General features: G+C 35.3%; 1 protein-coding gene across 6 annotated transcripts in view; it reads left to right on the top strand.

Moving 5' to 3' along the window:
* The window catches only part of MIER3 (MIER family member 3), a 31,427-nt gene extending 13,163 nt beyond the window's left edge, over positions 1-18,264 (top strand). For 4 of the 6 annotated variants that reach the window (XM_072749956.1, XM_072749958.1, XM_072749959.1 and 1 more), the window contains 10 exons: positions 436-570; positions 1,980-2,100; positions 3,033-3,118; positions 3,326-3,398; positions 5,599-5,750; positions 7,319-7,400; positions 8,804-8,898; positions 13,815-13,942; positions 14,026-14,168; positions 14,277-18,264. In XM_072749956.1, the coding sequence (XP_072606057.1) occupies positions 436-570; positions 1,980-2,100; positions 3,033-3,118; positions 3,326-3,398; positions 5,599-5,750; positions 7,319-7,400; positions 8,804-8,898; positions 13,815-13,942; positions 14,026-14,168; positions 14,277-14,734 (1,473 nt within the window). In that variant the 3' untranslated portion in view covers positions 14,735-18,264. The remainder of the gene's footprint in view (positions 1-435; positions 571-1,979; positions 2,101-3,032; positions 3,119-3,325; positions 3,399-5,598; positions 5,751-7,318; positions 7,401-8,803; positions 8,899-13,814; positions 13,943-14,025; positions 14,169-14,276) is intronic. The other 2 variants (XM_072749957.1, XM_072749960.1) reach the window with 1 other exon arrangement.
* The last annotated feature ends 1,285 nt before the right edge of the window (positions 18,265-19,549 follow it).

Below are 19,549 nucleotides of genomic sequence, written 5' to 3'. Positions count from 1 at the left end.
ATGATACTAGAAATAAAAATGAAAATGTTAATTGTTAGGCTTTTGTTAATATATTAATAATAGCCCTAGGGGGATCCCTGGGTGGCTCAGCGGTTTAGCGCCTGCCTTCGGCCCAGGGCCTGATCCTGGGGTCCTGGGATTGAGTCCCACATCAGACTCCCTGCATAGATCCTGCTTCTCCCCCTGCCTGTGTCTCTGCCTCTCTCTCTTTGTCTCTCATGAATAAATAAATAAAATCTTTAAAAAAAAATAATAGTCCTAAGTGTTTAACCCTATTTTCTAGCAGTGGTACAAAAAGAAAAACTAAAACTGGGCTTTGATTTGATACTGCAGTTTTGATAATGTGTTTTATGAACATTAAGGGCATCACAGTTAATCTATGCTTCTTTATTGTGATATCTCCTGAGTTTATGTTTGTGCCCTGGCTTTGAATAGGAAGGAAACATGCCTCTAGAAGATTTACTGGCATTCTATGGCTATGAACCTACAATTCCAGCAGTGGCAAATTCCAGTGCAAACAGCTCCCCAAGTGAACTTGCTGATGAACTACCAGACATGACACTAGACAAAGTGAGTACAAGCATTTAAAAGAAAAATTCCAGATCCATTATCATTGGCATTTGATTGGTTTCATTTTTTAACTGAAAGCATTTTAAAATTCTGAAATACAAACTTCTTATTGACCCATTGCTCTTTATCATTTTGGCAACCTATTTAAATATTGTTTGGCTCTGACTACACTGCTTTAAAAGTACTAATAGCTTCCTAAAACATTTTTGTTTGAGTGTTCTCCCATGAAGTTTTTCTTTCCTATGTTGACCTACTGTATCTAAACTTAGATTTTGCCCTTTTTTTGATTCTCTGAACACTTGAATCCATTGGTTAATAAATCCCCCAGAAGCCTTCAAACCAAGCCGGCTTAGTATTGGAGTGGTTGGAGAGAAGTTCTGTTTTCTTGGGCTCTGTGGGTGACAGCATCCACAGCAGCCAAGGCCTTGGTGATATGTCTGTAACATTGTTGGTTGTGGGGAAGGCATAGTTCCTGCTGAGGAAGGTTCACACAGCCGTGGTTTCTGCTAACTTTCTGTGGTCTCTGGAAGGCTTTCCTTGCCTTTTAGATCTCAGACAGGGAGAGGAATCCACATCTCTTCCTGTGAGTTTTGTTGCTCCCCCTTTTCAGGCAAGATCATATTAATGTACACCATAATCACCATAGTCACTCAGCAAATATTGAGTGCCTATTGTGTACCAGGTACACGGATGACTATATACTTAGATACAAGTTAATTCAGACCCGTTTCTTTGGGACGCCTGGGTGGCTCAGCGGTTAAGTACCTGCCTTTGGTTCAAGGCGTGATCCCAGAGTCCTGGGATCAAGTCCCACATTAAGATTCCTGCATGGAGCCTGCTTTTCCCTCTGCCTATGTCTCTGTCTCTCTGTCTCTGTCTCTGTCTCTCTCTCTGTCATGAGTAAATAAATAAATAAAATCTTAAAAAGACCCATTTCTTTGTTTTGTTTAAAATAATATAACTAGTCAGAGTTTTTCATTAGATTTTTAAATTTTTGGAAGAGAAGGGTTTGGGGAATTTTTTGGTTTTATTTATGTTAGCAGAAAGTGAATTTAATTGTTAATCACTTAGAAATAAGGTGACTTTTGTTGTAAACTCACTAAAAAATAGCCTACAGGTTCAGATAAGCTTTCTGCTTATCTGTAAGTTAAGCAGATTATTTAAGTGTATAATAGTATAGTTATTAAATATTATATATAATTAAATGTTAAGTGTTTTAAAATATTTATGTACATTATGGGAGCATTTCAGATTTACTTCTTTCAAAACTAAGGGGACTTCACCAAGTTCTTAATTGTATTGTAATACATAATATGTTTATGACTAAAATGAAATTGGTAAGGTGTAATTTCTTTTTTTATTAAAAAAATTTTTTTAATGAGATAGTGCTGCATTCTTAATTCTTATAGGAGGAGATAGCAAAAGACCTGTTGTCGGGTGATGATGAAGAAACTCAATCTTCTGCGGATGACCTGACACCGTCTGTGACTTCCCACGAAACTTCTGATTTCTTCCCTCGGCCTTTACGATGTAAGAAGCTCAGTCATTAGTGATGAATAGTAGCACTGATACTGTGGCTCAAGTACATTTTATGGTATTCACTAGTTTATCAGACATTAAAAAAAAAAAGACAAAAAAATATTTTGTCAGAATATTCTCAGTGTTTAGCTGAATGGAAATACAATTTTCTTACAATCCAAATAAGATTGTAACCTTTTATTGGGATAGAGGAGAACCAACATTATTTGAAAACCTAAAACATTTGGTTAGTTTTGCAAGGCTGTGTATTTTCTTTCCCAAGATTCATCTGTTGCTATGGTAACCAATCTTAGTTCTTCAACCATGAAATTTTATGGACTTCTTTTAAAAGACCCTTTACTTTCCTGGTTTTGAAAACAGGTGCTTAAAAAGTATTTAAAAATTTTTTTAGTGATTTGATTCTTTTTTTTCTTTTTAGTTCTTGGCGTTGCCCCTTAATGTAAAAATCAGCAATATTTAAAAGGCTTTTGAAGTGAAATAATTTCTTATCTGCAACCTTGCTTATTTTTTAATGTATTTTGATTGTGGAAGAACTGTTCACTTAACAAATGCAAATACACATGCAGGTATATGTGTACAAAAGCATAATTTTGATAGACTTAATCTGCTAACTCTGGGTGAGCATAATAAGAACCTCAGTGTTTTCTGTTCTTTTTTAAGGTGACTGTAGTGGTTTTCCTTTTGCCTTTCCAAACTATTTTATAGTAGACCAAAACACTTTAAGGATACTATGCACTTTCTTAGTATTTTTAGTGTCTTACTTTGCTTAGTGTTAAAATGTGAGCATACTACAAGAAGTTGAGTATATTTGTACTGATCTCATTCAACAGGTTTTTATAAAATCCCATGTGCCAGGCACTCTTCTGGGTACTGCAAAAATAGACAATAAAAACTTTTTTTAAATTTAATTTTCTTCTTTTAAGCAAATACTACATGTGATGGAGATAAGGAATCAGAAGTTGAAGATGTTGAAACGGACAGTGGTAACTCGCCTGAAGATTTGAGGAAAGTAAGTTGAGTTACCATCATAATAACTTGGTAGACAGTTTGGACTAAAATAGCTTTTTAAAACATTTGTGAAGTAATTTAAGTTAGTTTTGCTGTTGCAAGATGAAATTTCTTTTGACTCATAGTAACTGATTAATTGTTAAATAACTAATTAATTGTTTTTCAGTATATTTTTATAAGTTGTTTTTACATCTGAATTTTCTTGTAGGAAATAATGATCGGTTTACAGTATCAGGCAGAGATCCCCCCTTACCTTGGAGAGTATGATGGTGATGAGAAAGGTAAGTAAGGCTTTTGATTTTGATTTTGATAATATTTGTTAGGCCAAGTTACCCCTTAATATGTTTGTTTAATTATCTGATAATATACCATCCTTGGCAGTATATATTAATTTTTCTTTTAAAGGTTTTATTTGTTTGACAGAGAGAGAGCATAAGCAGGGGGAGCTGCAGAGGGAGAGGGAGAAGAGAAGCAGGGAGCCCAATGTGGGGCTTGATGCCAGGGCCCTGGGATCATGACCTGAGCCAAAGGCAGATGCTTAACCGACTGAGCCACCCAGGTGCCTCTCAACCTTGCAGTGTAAAGATAGATTTGGAACCAGCAAAGGTTTAGACCTGACTTGGGAATAATATATCACAATTAACTTTGAGACTCAGAACCACTTCTTTCCCTGTGTAGTAAGGCTGTGTAGCCTTACAGGGATGCTAAGGCCCCAGTAAAGTAGTAGAATGCCTCTGCGTGTGCATCTGCTTGGCCTGTGTCTCAGTCTGGTAGAAGTGGGTAGAATGTTATGACCTGAGATAACAGGAGATTATAGCACATAGGAGATAAAATCTTCTTGGAAACAAACCGTTGATGAATAAAGAATCTAGAAGAAATTCTCCTCTGCAAGCCCTGAGAGAGAAGGTGGTGGAATACAAGGATTCTGTTTCATGTTTTGTACACCCCTACTTAAGTGTAATCAGTATTTCTTCACGTTTTTGTCAGATCCTAGTTATAGTTGGTTCTGAAAGTGTGGTGGAGAATAAAAGTACAGGTACACTTCCCTAGCTGAACTTGGGAAGCCTGAAGATTTGGCCATGTGTGTTTTCTGTAGAGTCGATTTGTTCATGTGACATCATGGGGCCAACGCAGCATAGCTGCACAACCCTTCCTGAGTTTTTCTTTCTTTCTTTGCTCTGTTAGGTTATCCTCCATTTAAAGGAAGGGAGGACTGGCTACCTTAGAATAGTTAGCGTTGGCAGCCCCTAGCAACAACATTTTCCTAAACTGCTTTCAAAATGATGTCCTAGGAAGGCAAACAGTAGCTGATCTTCAGATGACCAGCCTCTCCATTCCCCACCCACATGACAAACCCTTGAAGTCAAGAACATGCTCAGCTGCTCTCAGTTCTTAGATTAAACATAATGGAGGTAATCATCTCTCAGTGGTACACATTCAGGAGGGAAGGTGTACCTTCTCCGTACTTGAAGGGAATAAACTCAAACTCTTTTACCTATTTCAGTTTTAACAAAGAAGAAAGGAAATTTACATCAAAAGTCATTCTTACTGGTTCACAGGCACATTTTATTTTTAACTTTCCTGCTCACTGGGAACAATAATGCCTGCCTCACACAGTTGAGAATATATAAAGCATTTATCCTGCTCTTTGGTACATAGTGCGGTATATTATTTTATTAGCTATATTTAGTACTTATCATATACTTGAAGAATGCATTGTACTTGAAGCAATGAGATACTTGGCCATCTGTGTTACTTTATTGTGTGAAGTAGAAGCTTTAAGTATGGTAGCAATGTGTGCGTTAATAGATTTATACATCTTTTTTTAGTGACATTTCACTTATTAATATATCAACCTCTTTAAGAGATTTTAGAAAGTTTACTTCTCTTACTGTTAATAATGCTTTTCCATTTTTGATTAATCTGCATCCTCCTGTAAGTAAAATTCACCCTTTGGGAGAAAATCAGTAAAGTAAAAACCTACCTTTCTTAGGTATTTTATTATTCGCAGATATTTTGTTTTTTATTTATTTTTGTTTGTTTTATTTGTTTGCAGTTTTAAACCTGTATACACATCATAGAGGCAGTTAGGGAGTTTAAGAGATAACCTCAAGAAATTCCAGTGAGGTTATTAAGGAATTTATACATGTTATTTTTACCCCCTCATTAGGAGAATATAAAACACCCTTCAAGGTTTTACATTAGATTTTACTAGGCATAGATGCCTTCTGATAGGTTAGTTAAATCCAACCGTGAAAAATCTCTTGCTCTAGCCACTGAAACACTTGGCCCTTAATAAAGTTAAAAAAATGTTTTATGTCTTCACTAAGGCAAGAGTCACCTTGCCTGACAACCAAATTGCTGTTATTCTCAAAGTTAGTTGTTCCAGTGTAAAGCATATCAAAGAAAAGGAAGAACAGTTGTATACATCTGTGAGTGTGTTCACTATTTTTAATGTGTTAATGGAATTTTCTTTATCAGTGTATGAAAATGAAGACCAGTTACTTTGGCGTCCTGGTGTGGTTTTGGAGAGCAAAGTTAAGGAGTACCTTGTTGAGACCTCATTAAGAACTGGAAATGAAAAAATAATGGATAGGATATCTGCAGGAACACACACAAGGGACAATGAACAGGTATACTCCAATTTCTGTTGAAACAGCTGCTAACTGGTCTCTTCTTGATTTTCCTTTTTAAGGGGGAGGGGGCAGGGAGGTCAGAGAGAGAATCAGGTTCCCCATCCAGCCCATAGTGTGACTCAGGGCTCAGTTGCACAACCCTGAAATCAGGAGTCAGAGGCTTAACTAAGCCAGTGAGGTGCCCTTCCTAATTTTCTTATATTTGGTTCAAATATTTTTTGCATGTGAACAGGATATCTTTTTTTCCGAGAGATTTTTAAAACTTGGAAAATACTGGTTTAAAAAAAGTCCCAAGTCCTCATGATAACCACCCCACATTGTTTCACGCTTTCTTTTCTGTTTTTTTCTTCTATGCATATGCACATACCTTAATTTGAATCACTTATTTTCCTTTGCCATTGAGAATTTTTTCAATGATGATAGTATGTTCCATCCTGTGGCTATAATGTCATTTAAACATTCTCTATGGTTGGACTTGTAGATTTTATAATAAAGGTATTTTTTGGATTATTCTTGAACTTTATTCAGGAAGTGTTGGAAAGTATTATCTATTAAGATTGTATAAATTTGCTTTGTTAAGCACTGTGTACCTAGAGAGGCAGGATACTATTAATTGTATGTGGGATGGGGCTGGGAATACTGCCTAATAAGGGTTTTTTTGGATGCCCCTAGTTTTGTCTTCTGACATCATTTTCCCCCTCTCATATACTTTTCACTCTGTATCTTTAACAACCTCAGTGATCCTAAGTGAAATAGCAATCATCTACTTACACTTATAATGGTTATCGTCTTTTTAAAATTAAAGATGGATACTGATGTATCAGATGCTTTTTTAGCATCTAGATTATATTTTAATGATTACTTATGTCCTGATCATTAACCTTTTGATGTATTAATAGGTTTACTAATATTGAGCCATGTTTGCCTTCCTTGGAAATACCTGGGAAGGTAGATTATTACTTAACTCTCAGTTAAGTTCTCTCTGCTGCTATTTAGTGTATTTATAATTCCAAACATTTAATGAGAAGAAATTCTAATATTTAGAAAATGACATCCTTCATAGTAGACCATGAGACCATTATAAACCCTAGTCATCAAGTACCATCCTTTTATTCTAGGCCTGCTTCTGTTCCCTTTTATTAGCACTCTGAAAGGCAGGGAGTAGGTGATATCAAGAAACAAGACCACAGTTCTAATTTATCCCAATTAGAAAAAAATCATCTACAATGGGGAAATTTGCCCCGGCTCAGATGGGTGGGCAATTAAAAAACAAAAGTCAAGAATGATACTGGTGGGTGTCTTCTGAGGGGTAGAGTGAAAATGAACAAACCCCTGGTATGCCAGAGGCCATCACCAGGATAGTTAAGTAGAGTTAATGTTTGGGCAAGCAAAAGCTCCAAATGTCTTGCATTTAGAGAGCATTTCAGGCAGTATTTGTCAGGACTCTTACTAGTCTTGTTCGTTTTTTCTTTTTGTTTTGTTTTTCTTCCTGTTTTAATGCTGTTAAGTGTGTATTTCTGGTAATTTTTATTGAATAGGTTTTTTTCCCCCCCTTTCTCTTATAGGCATTATATGAACTTCTCAAGTGTAACCATAATATAAAGGAAGCAATTGAAAGGTACTGCTGCAATGGAAAGGCATCTCAAGGTAAGAAACACTTGGAATCAAGACAGGGAAATGATAGGGGATGCTCATTTGGGGATTAGAATAAACAAAGTATTGTAAAGGATGGAACAGTCCTGTATCACTTTGTAAGATCGGTGTTCATCTTCATAGCCAATAATTTTTTCCTTTTCTTGCCCTCTATTTTTAGACGTACCAGAGATTGTTCAAATACAAATTAGTTATCCCCCTGTCACCTCCACTTTCTTGAAGAAATAGTTACAGAACAAAGCAGACCCCAGAGATGACAATATATCCAAAGTAATTAAAAAGAATGATTTTATGATTTCATTGGAAAAAAAGTTTTTTCTTTTTTTTTTAAATCAAACAGGAAATGAAAAGGAGATCAAAGATAAAAAACATGTATAATATATTCCATCAAATTTATTATAAGAAGGGTATTTTTAGTAATCATGTAGTGAAATTTTTATAATGCTTAGGCTTTGTTTTGTGTGTATCAAGGAAAATACCTAACTTTAATTTCAGTAGTTTTGTCATTATATTGCATGCACCATAGCTTTCATTAAGTATATATAGAGTGAAATGATACTCAGTAATATTTTATAAATGATCTGGAAAAATAGGCTGAAAACCGTACATTTAAATTTGTAGGTTGAGATAGTCTGTTGAATTGTTTTTTGTAAAAGCTCTTTTGAGAAAATTATTTTATTTCCTCCTAATCTCAAAAACTAGATATGGGTTTTTCTTTAGTTCAAACTATGTTTTATCTTCATGGTAGACTACTCTTAATGGGGACCTGTCCCCAGTGTCTTTGAGTGAAGAACTTCAAGTTTCCTCTGCCCCAGAGTTGAGGGCACTAACATTAGTGTCTTCTGAGAAGTTGAATGGGATTTAGTTTTTTGAGAACATGGGCTGTTTCTTATTTCTGTTGGGTTTCCAGAGTGTAGCACTCTGCAAACTGACTTGAAATAAGTATGTTTTGATTTTTTATGGTCTTTAGATAAAAGCACTATGGTTTTGATACAATACCAAAATAGGCTTTTTTTTTTTTTTCATAAAGGAAATAACCTTTTTTTTCTAATTTGAAAAAATACATGCACATTGTTTAAAAAAATCAGAAAAACAATGAGCATAAATTATAGAAAAACATTACTTTCTTATCCTACCATGCAGAGAAAAAAACACCAGTGTTTATATTTTGGTATTGTTGTTTTTAAATAAGTTTTGTATTGTGCTTATTTTTGGTAATCCTAACTGAAACCTGCATATAGAACTCTGTGTGTGTGTGAGAGAGAGAGAGAGAGAGAGAGAGATTGAGGGAGAGATAGTTAGTTCATGGCCTTTTATAGGGGAAATGTACTGAAAGTAAACTAGCAATTCATATAAAAGAGCCTGAGGCCAATGAAGTTTCTTTTTAAATTTCTTAGAAGGAATGACTGCATGGACAGAAGATGAGTGCCGGAGCTTTGAACATGCACTCATGCTTTTTGGAAAAGATTTTCACCTTATACAGAAGAATAAGGTAAGTTAGGCAAATTCATACAGATTGCTTAGTAATTACAATGAATATATGCAAATATGTTTTAAGTCACCTGGGTAGCAAAAAGGGAAGATTTTGCTAATGCTTTCTGGACATTAACATTGCTCTAAACATGACTGGGATTTGCCATGGGCCTGCTCATGGTATGGCTGATAGTGTACTCATCTGTCTTTTGACATACATAATTGTTACCCTTTACTCATGGAAAATATATTTACTATATTTTGCAGGTAGTCTTAGCCTTATACCATTTTTCTTGACTTTGATTTCTTTCTAAGCTATTCAGAGGTTTGTGGCCTCAAAATGTTTTCTCTTAGCAGCTAGAACTATAGTTCTAATAACATAAAATGCTGGTGAGGATGTGGAGCAGCAGGAACTCTGATTGCTGATGAGAATGCAAAATAGTTTGGCCACTTTAAAAGACAGTTGGGAGGTTTCTTGCAAAGCTAACCATACTCTTAACCATATGGTTTAGCAGTTGTACTCATTGGTATTTATGGAAATAGCAGGTTTAATCATAATTGCCAGAACTTGGAGACAATTAAGATATCCTTTGAGGTGGATGGGTAAGTACACCCTGAGAGGTAGATGGATAAATACATTGTGGCACATCCAAACAATGGAATTTTATTCAGTGCTAAAAGGAATGAGCTATCAAGCTTCAAAAAGACATGGGGGAACATTTAAATGCATATTGTTAAGTCAAAGAAGCCAATCTGGAAAGGCTATATACTATTTGATTTCAACTATATGATATTATGGAAAAGGCAAAACTGTGGCAACAGTAAATCAATGGTTTCAAGATTTGTCATAGAGGGAGGGATGAATAATAGACACAGTATAGAGGATTTTTAGGATGGTGAAACTATTTTGCATAATACTATAATGGTGGATATATGTCATTATATATTTGTCAGTACCTTATAATGTCTAATACTTGAGTGAACCCTAATCCAGATGATGGACTTTAGGTACTAAGGATGTGCCGGTGTAGATACATCGACTGTAACATGTACCGCTGTGGAGGAAGCTATGCATGTTTGGAAGCAGGAGATGGTTCCTAGGAACTCTGTGCTTTCTGCTCGCGTCAGCTGTAAACCTAAAACTGCTCTTAAAAATAAATTCAGTTTTTAAAAAAGTGTCTACGTGTGTATATTCTAATAGTTTGGAATAATTAAAATATGCTTGTTTATTATTATCTCTCTTCATCCTAAAGGAACATGAGATTCTGAAGTATGTAGGTGGGTAGGTCAAGATCATATTTATTTTTCATTTTATTTTTTAGAACAAATTTTTGTTTACTGAAAAATTGACCAGAGAGTACACAGGGTTCCTATATACCCATTATCTCCACATATGCAGCTTCCACTATTATTAATATCTTACATTACTGGGATACATTTGTTACAACTAATGAACCAATATTGATATATTATTAACTGAAGTCTTGATACATAATGGTTTACATAATGGTTCACTTTCTGTGTTTTATGGTTCTGACAAATGTGTAATATCTTTACCATTACATATATAATGATACTCACTGTTATAGTATCATATGGAATAGTTTCACAGTCCTAAAATCCCTTGTACTCCAACCAGTTCCAATCTCTTCTCATTCCCTCCTACCCCAACACATAGCTGTCTCTATACTTTGGCCATTTCAGGATGTCATATGGTTGGAATCCTATACTATGTAGCCTTTTCAGAATGGCTTCTTTGACTTAGTATGCATTTTAAGGATTTCTTTGTGTCTTCATGGCTTGATAGTGTATTTTGTTTTAACACCTTTCTCTTTATTTCATTGTATGGATATACCTAGTTTATCCATTCACCTGTTGAGGCACATCTTGGTCTCATTCAAGTTTTGATAGTTATAAGCTACTATAAATATCTAGTATGAAGGTTTTTGCACAGACTTAAGTTTTCAACTCCTTTGGCTAAATGCCAGTGAGTGGGATTGCTGGATTCTATGGTAAGAGTATGTTTTGTTTTGTAGAAAACCTTCAAAACATCCATTAAAGTGGCTTTACCATTTTGCATTCCCACCAGCACTGTGTTCCTCTTGTTACACATTCCTCCAGCATTCAGTGTTGTGAGAGTTTTAGATTTTGGCTGTTAAAATAGGTGTGTAATGTATCCTGTTGTTTTCATTTGCATTTCTTTGATGACATAAGATGTGGAGCATCTATTCATTTGCCTATTTGCCATGTGTGTATCTTCTTTATGAGGTGTCAAGACCTTTAACCTGTTTTTTAAATTGAGTGATTTGTTGCCTTGTTGAGTTTTAAGTGCTCTTTACATATTTTGGATAGTAGTTCTTTATCACATCTGTGTTTTGCAGCTATTTTCTCCCTGTATTTGGCTGTCTTTTCATTCTCCTGTCTTTTGCAAAGTAGAAGATTTTAATTTAAACTTCAACTAATCAAATTTTCTTTTAAAAGATCATGTTTTTAGTGTTACATCTAAAAAGTTATTGTTATCTGCAAGGTCATCTAGCTTTATCTCCTACGTTATCTTCTAGGAGCTTTATAGTTTTGCATTTCACATTTATGTCTATATTCCATTTTTAGTTTATGTGAAAGTTGTTAATATCTATGTCTAGTTTCTTTCTTTGTTTTTGTTTTTGTATGTGGATATCCAGGTGTTCTAACACCATTTGTTTAGAAGACTATCCTTCATTGCATCACCTTTACTCTTTGTTAAGGATTAGTTGACTACATTTGTATGGGTCCCTGTGGCTCTCCATTCTCTTGCATTAATCTTTGTGTCTGTTTTTTTCACCAGTAGCACACAGTCTTAACTACTGTAACTGTATAGTAAGTCTTGGTTGGGTAGTGTCCTTCAACTTTGTTCTTCTCTTTTAATATGGTATTGCTATTCTGTTTTTTGCCTTTCCATGTAAGCTCTAGAATTAGTTTGTCAGTCTTTACCAAGTAACTTGCTGAGATTTTGATTGGGATTGCCCTGAATCTATATGTCAGGTTGGGAAGAACTGACAGTTAGTTATGAGTTTTCTACCCATGAATGGGAATCTCTCTCCATTTATTTAGATCTCTGATTTCTTTAATCATGGTTTTATAGTTTTCCTCACATAGGTCTTACATGTACTTTGTTAGATTTGTACCTAAATATTTCATATTTGGGGTCCTAATGCAAATGTTACTGTATTTTTAAATTTTACATATTGGTTGTTTTTTACTGGTATATAGGCAAGCGGTTGACCTTTGCATATTAATCTTGTATCCTGTAACCTAGCTATTTATTAGTTCCATGAGTGTTTTGCTGATTCTTTGGAATTTTCTATGTAGACAATCATATCTGTGAAGAGACAGTTTTATTTCTTCCTTCTCAATTTGTATACCTTTCTTTTTTCTTGTTTTATTGAATTGGCTAGACCTTCCAGTAAGATGTTGAATAGTTTAATGCCTTTTTTGTATGTATGAACACCTAATGTTTTTTCAAAGATGAGATGAAATATTTAATTTAGTCAGTAGATAAAACATTTTTAAAGAAGTCTGGATTGTTTAAGTCAAAATAAAACATAAGTTTTGCAGTGATTTATGAAATCTATCCATTCATTCCATAAATAATTAAGTTCTACCATTTGCCAGACATTGTTTTATGTGCTAGAGATACATCAGTGAATAAGACAGGAAAGGTCTCTGTCCCCAAGAAGCCTACATTCACCACAAACACAGTGAATGATGTTTATTGAAATGTATAATTTATTTTTAAGATTTGATCTAGTGATTTGACAGAGGGAGCACTAGTAGGCAGATCAGCAGGCAGAGTGGTAGGCAGATGGAGAGGAGAGAGTCTGTGCGGGGCTTGATCTCAGGACCCTGGGATCATGACCTGAGCCAAAGGAAGACTTACATTTGTGTGGGTCTCTGGGCTTAACCGACTGAGCCACCCTGGCACCCCTGAAATTTCTTTATTGGATACTGATTAAGCAGTGGAGAAAGCGTGTATTAGATAAGGACACGGAAGTTTGTATTTCTGAACTCATACATGGAGCTATATACAGTTTGAGCAGCTCTAGTCTGGATGTGGAGCCAAGTTGTCAAGGCTCAAATTTTATTATTGTGTGGTGGTTGTTTTTGAGAAACTTTGTTGGAGCTGTGAACCAAACTCATGTTGAAGGAAAACACCTTGCCTTTAGCTAGCAAATCATCTTAAATTGCAGATGCATTTGAGTGCTGCCCTCCTTTCTAAGGGTTCTTTATCTCTTTTGTATTATGGAACCTTTTGATAAGCTGATGAAGCTGCATTCCCTCTCCCCAGGAAAGTGTACCTGCATATAATTTTGAAATTTAATAGATACCAGTGAATTCTGTTCGTGGACTTCTTGAGGTTAAGAACTCCTGTGGCAGTCAAAATCATAGTGGGAACTCAGTGGGGAAAAGTAAAGGCTGCCAGTGTTTTAAGATTTTCAGTAAAGGTGGAAGATCATTTCTGGATACACATTTTTATAAATGAACATATTCTGACTTAAATAACCTTGGACTTTTGAAGGTATCCTTATGATTAAATAGTGTAAATGTAAGGACACTTTTTATAAGTAAAATGTTTAGAATTTATAATTGGGAGGATAGAAAATAAGACCCATGGATTGAAGCTATAGTGTTGTTAAAAAAAACAAAACAAAACAAAACAAAAAAACAAGCCAGTGAGGTGCCTTTGTTAGGTCAGTTGGTTATGCATTTGCGTTTGGCTCAGAATCCTGGGATTGAGCCCTGCATCAGGCTCCCTGCTTAGTGGGGAGCCTGCTTCTCCCTCTCCCTCTGCTTGTGCTTTCTCTCTCTCCCTCTGTCAAATAAGTAAATAAAATCTTTAAAAAAAAGTTACTTAAAAATAGGTCTGTTGATTTCTATTTAAAATTTTAACTTTTTTAGGTGAGAACCAGAACAGTTGCTGAATGTGTAGCATTCTACTATATGTGGAAGAAATCTGAACGTTATGATTACTTTGCTCAACAGACAAGATTTGGAAAGAAACGATACAACCATCACCCTGGAGTTACGTAAGTACCGTGGGCTTGATTTTAAAGGCTTCTGGTTTTAACTGTGATATGCAGTCTTGAAATTATTGGGGTACATTTTTTAGGGACTATATGGATCGTTTGGTAGATGAAACAGAAGCTTTGGGTTCAACCGTAAATTCTTCAGCCTTAACTTCTAATCGACCTGAGCCGCTTCCTGATCAACAGCTGAACATTCTCAACTCTTTCACTGCCAGTGACTTGACAGGTAAAATGAGCATCTTTTTTTTTTTTTCTTTGGCTTAGGGCAAAATTGTGTCCTCTTTGTTTCATGACTTGGGACCATGTATTTCAACCATTTTCTCTTTCTTTTTAGCTCTGACCAACAGTGTGGCAACTGTGTGCAACCCTACGGATGTGAATTGTTTGGATGATAGCTTTCCTCCACTGGGCAACACACCCCGTGGACAAGTCAATCATGTGCCTGTGGTAACAGAGGAGTTACTCACCCTGCCTAGCAATGGGGAAAGTGATTGTTTTAATTTATTTGAGACTGGATTTTATCACTCGGAGCTAAACCCCATGAACATGTGCAGTGAAGAGTCAGAAAGACCAGCAAAGAGATTGAAAATGGGCATTGCTGTTCCTGAATCCTTTATGAATGAGGTTTCTGTAAATAATTTGGGTGTGGACTTTGAAAATCACACGCATCACATCACCAGTGCCAAAATGGCTGTCTCCGTGGCTGACTTTGGCAGTCTGTCTGCCAGTGAGACCAATGGTTTCATCGGTGCCCATGCTCTGCATCAGCATGCCGCCCTTCACTCAGAGTGACAGGAGTGAAGGGCCCAAAAACAGTGGGTGTGCAGTACCAGTAAACTTGAGGAAAGGATCAGGTTTGCTTAGTCTTTCACTGGAAGTTTGAACCTTTTTCACTATGACATCAGTGATGTCAGTATGTATAGAACTATATCTTGATTTATCAAGAGTATTTTCATTTTTCAATCCATAAATGTGGAAATGAACTATGATTAGCAGAGTTGGGAACTAAGATTGAACTCTGTGGTGCAGCTTTAAGCTCTGCTTATCTCTTCCTCATCCCCCAGTACCTCTTCTCCACTCCCTTCTTTTTCTATTCTTTTCTGTTCCCCACTGCCCTCACTCCCAGTTTTAAAACCTGTAGACAGAGGCCACCAGCTCAAAACCAGCACAGATGTTCTGAACTGAATGGAGTGGCTTCTTTTCGTGTAAATTCCTTTTGCCGTAATGGATGCAGTGGAATCACAATGTTTACAGGTACCGATCCCAATCCCTGCTCAATGTAGCATTTTTTGGTTTTATTTTCTTAATTAAATAAAAGCAGGGGTAGGTTTCTTTAAACTGCACAAACATGCAAGGATTTTTTTTTTTAAATGGAAACTTCTCTCATGTTACTCAACTAGAGCACTTCAGTTTACAAAACAGCAAGTCCATCTTTATGGAAGCCAGCACAAGGAACCGCGTGCACATTATGAAGACGCTTGCTTGGATCCTGTTTCAAAATTCTAGACCAGGGCTACCTTACACAGAATCGGTCATTTTACTGTGGGAAGAGTTCTGTGTACCTTCATTTATTGGCTAAATATTTGGCATTTGAAGATGTGGTATTCAGATGGGGTTTTGTCCACCATTGTCAAGATTATTATTGTACAAATCATACTGGTCGTTAATAATTTAGTTTATCCTGAGGCAACTGACTTACAGCTGTCTACAAAGCCTAGGATGTTGCCACTCAATGGTTTACATTTTGGGACACTTCTTAAGTTGTAGCACTGCAGTTCAAAGTGTTAATATTTTGGAGGGACTTCTAGATTTTACACTTAATGCAGTAGAACCTTGAAGTATATTTAAACTTTTTTGTTTAGCTTGAACAGTTGGCAAGAAAAATGTGAGTTTCTATCTGAAATAGAATGGTACTTTACCACTTTAAGTTTTAAAAAGTGAGAGACGTTCAGATGCATCTCATACTCAGTTTTATCTTTATTCCAGACATTGTGAATGAGAAGCCATTGTCCTAAACTTTGGCCTTTTTGCTCTTTAAGTTAAAAGGTGAAATCAAACAATATGTAATACAGTATTAGGGTGTAATAAGCTTTGCTTTTAGAATTTAGTTTAAAACAGAATTTTGCTTTGGGTTGTTTTTTTTTTTTTGCACCGTCTTAATTTTCAATTGCTACTAGTTGTCTTGCTTTGCAAAAAACTTAAATGTTTGGCTGCAGTGCTCATATTTGTAAGAATAAGTTGCTTCAAGGTTGTGCTGATGAATAGATAGGTTGTAGTGACCTTTGTAGTGATGGAAAGGGAGGGTATTTATTATACAAACTGTGAACTGCAATGACATCCTTAGTTTTGGATGATGTGTATTCTTATTTTTCTTTGCAGCATTTTAATGAAGATTGCTTTGAAGTGTTTACGCAGTAGCATATTTACTATAAAATTTAGTTTAGCACAGTGGACAAAAGTAGTTAAATTAATAACTTAAAATCAGTCTCTAATTTATACATCTAAAGTCTAGCATTCCTCTATGCACACAGTAAATAATGGGTAGCCTGGGCTCTGTGTTGCTTTAAGATATTTTTATCCAAGTTATCAGCTTCTTATTGCTGTGGTGTTGTGCTAAACTTTGAACCTTATTTCTTTTGTTAAAAATCAGTATACCTTTTATAATTTAGTAAGATACTGGCCATAATCTTCCATTGTTTTAACTTTGATTTTCACTCTGGGTTTACAGTGGCTGGTTTGTATAAAGTAATTTACACAAAGATGACTGAATGCTAATACCAGTTGCACTTAAATGAACATGCCCATTCTCAGTAGCTGATGCAGTAACATATTCAGTTTATCTATGCATTGCTGGGATCTTGATAAAAGATGGAAACAGTGTTTCTTATCTAAAGTTTTGATTATCAGCAAGTTGAATGGACACTTTAGTTATTTAAATAAAGATTTTTGACCAAAATCCAGAAAATGATATGAGAGAAAAATAAATTCCAGCTAGTTTAATAGATTTTTAAATGTCAATCTGATTTTAGCCTCTTAGAGAGTGCTAACTAGCTGGTAACGTTTACTTTTAATTCCTTGTTAAAATGAGGCAATAATTTGCAAGATTTTTGTATATATATGTGTAAATTCTTCATATCTTTTTAGATCTAATTCAATATTTTCTGACTGCTTCTGCCATGTATAATACCATTTTTGTGCATGCTTGATGTGACATTCATAAATTGTACCACTATGACTTTATCCATGTAAAATAGCTATTTATTGAATTTTCTTTTGAACGCTGGGTTTACTGGGTTTTTTCCCCCTCCAGTTAAGCATCTTAACAGAGAATTTGTTACTGTTTATTAGAAGAATTGCGTTTGAGAGCATGAAAATTACTGATTTGCAATTTTATGAAGAAACAATAATGCCTTTATTATCAAGTGTTAAGCACAATTCTTATAACAAACTGTGATAAATTCTTTTTTTCTTTTGCCACATTATTTTCTTATGAACAAACCAAAAATCCATGGTGAGCTGTTGCATTGTTGGCTGATGTATCTTTTCTGTACAGGGAATTTGAAGAGGACAGCGGATTCATTTAGAAGTGTAACTGGTGCTGTGATTATAGCAATACTTTACTTTTGTTGGTCGTACTGCATCTTTTCCATGCTAGCTTTTTAAATGTTTGGTTTTCCTCTTGTCATGGTCAACTGCTGAATTTACTTGAAGGATGTAGAATACTGTTTAAACAATACTAAAGTGTGTACAATTAGGTCAAAGAATTGTGCAATTGTTTCCTTTTTAATTTTTAAAATTGAGGGTCATAAATATTTGAGAACGTCAGATCTAATAGAGCATAGTGATACTATTTAATTTAACCAAAGTCTCTAGTAAATATTTCAACTTTGAATGTAAACTAATGAATAAACCTGACCACCAAGGAGATTGTTTGCCCAGAGTTTCAAAGCACATTGTCTACAAATGGAAATTGAAATAATTTATAAAAATATTGACATTACTATGTTTTTTAAAAAGTTCTTAATTTTTTCACTAAAAGGAGGAAACTATTAGTTTTATTGTTAAATATGGTAGATATTAAAAATTCCTCTTAGATGACCAGTGATTCCAATTGTCCCAGTTTGAAATAAGTACCCTGTGAGTATGAGATTAATTAGTGACAATCACAACAAGTTTTAGTATCAGATGTTCAAGAGGAAGTTGCTATTGTTGCATTGATTTTAATATTTGTACATAAACACTGATTTTTTTGAGCATTATTTTGTATTTGTTGTACTTTAATACCTGGTGTACAGTTCCAGAAATAAAAATCTGGAAATCTTTTTTTTTTTCTTGGTTCGTGTGAGTATTTGCGGCAATTAAATTTTTATTTAATGATCTTAAGCTATAACACATGGGTAGAAACTTAACCACTTTTCAGTTTTTTGCTGTAGTAAATATGATAGGTAAGTGTCAAAGTTGGTAGATAAAAATAAGTTTTCTTTAAATCATCTATGACAAATTTCCATCTATAATGAAGCAGCCATTCCAAAGTGAGGCTTATTATACTTTAATTCAGGAAATACTTATTGGATGTCTATTATGTTTCAAACACTGTTCTAGGTAACTTTGTATTTTAGGAAGACATATCTGAAGCTTGATCAGACGTTATTATTTGACATATTGTAAATTAGTCATTATTATCCATAGTATTCATAGTTTAGTAGACTCTAGAAAATATCTTCTCTAAACCTTCATCTTTTCAAGCTGACGATCTTGCTTTAGCCTAATTTCACAAATTTGTTCCCATTTCATTTGCTCTGAGCAGAGCTTTATCTAGTCCGTTCTTTTAAAAAATTTCAAAAAAAATATTATTTGAGAGAGAGCATGGAGGGGAAGGACAGAGGAAGAGGGAGAGAGATTCTAGTCCATTCTTAATATGCAATAATCAGATTGCACATAAGGTCCAGATTTTGTATAAGGACACGAAGAGGATAAAATGAAAGCAAGCCCTCTGACTCCTCTGCTTTGGTTACTTGTCTAAAACCACATTCTTTCATGCACAGCCACCACAGAACCTTAGTGTGCAGACTGTGGTGGACACAAACACAGAAGTGCCTTCAGGTGGGGACAAGCACCAGTGCTTTGAATCTAGCCAAGAGTGCAGCCAAGTAACATGTGAGGGTTACAAAGTACTTCAGGCTTTTAGGGGAGGGAGGAAAGCCTTGTAGGAACAGAATGTCTTGTGACTTACAGACATCCTTGTTGGCCATAATGTCTGTCAGTGATGGGCTTTGAGCTTGCTGCTTCACTGACTTCTCAAAGGCCTCAGAGCGTCTGTAAGTTGGGTATTTCATTATATACACTTTGTCCTCATCCCTAGGACATACATAGACTGCTGCTGATTTCTCAACTAGGTAGGTGTTCTCAAATCCTCCTTTTCTGTGTGTGGATTCTCTGACAAAGCTGTGCACAGGGGCCCTGCATTTGTGGTTTTAGACCAAAAGTGCTCATGTGTTCCTAGATTTAATACACTAGTTGACATTCACTTTAGTTTTGATGAGACGGCTATTATAGAGGTAAAGCCTGTACTGCCACAAAGTTGTTTTCTGGTATAGGACTCATAAA

The sequence above is a fragment of the Vulpes vulpes genome, chromosome 2 (genome assembly GCF_048418805.1).
Source record: "Vulpes vulpes isolate BD-2025 chromosome 2, VulVul3, whole genome shotgun sequence".
Classification (NCBI taxonomy): Eukaryota; Metazoa; Chordata; class Mammalia; order Carnivora; family Canidae; genus Vulpes; species Vulpes vulpes.
The sequence above is the reverse complement of the archived record's forward strand: the minus strand, read 5'-3'. Positions and strand labels throughout refer to the sequence as shown.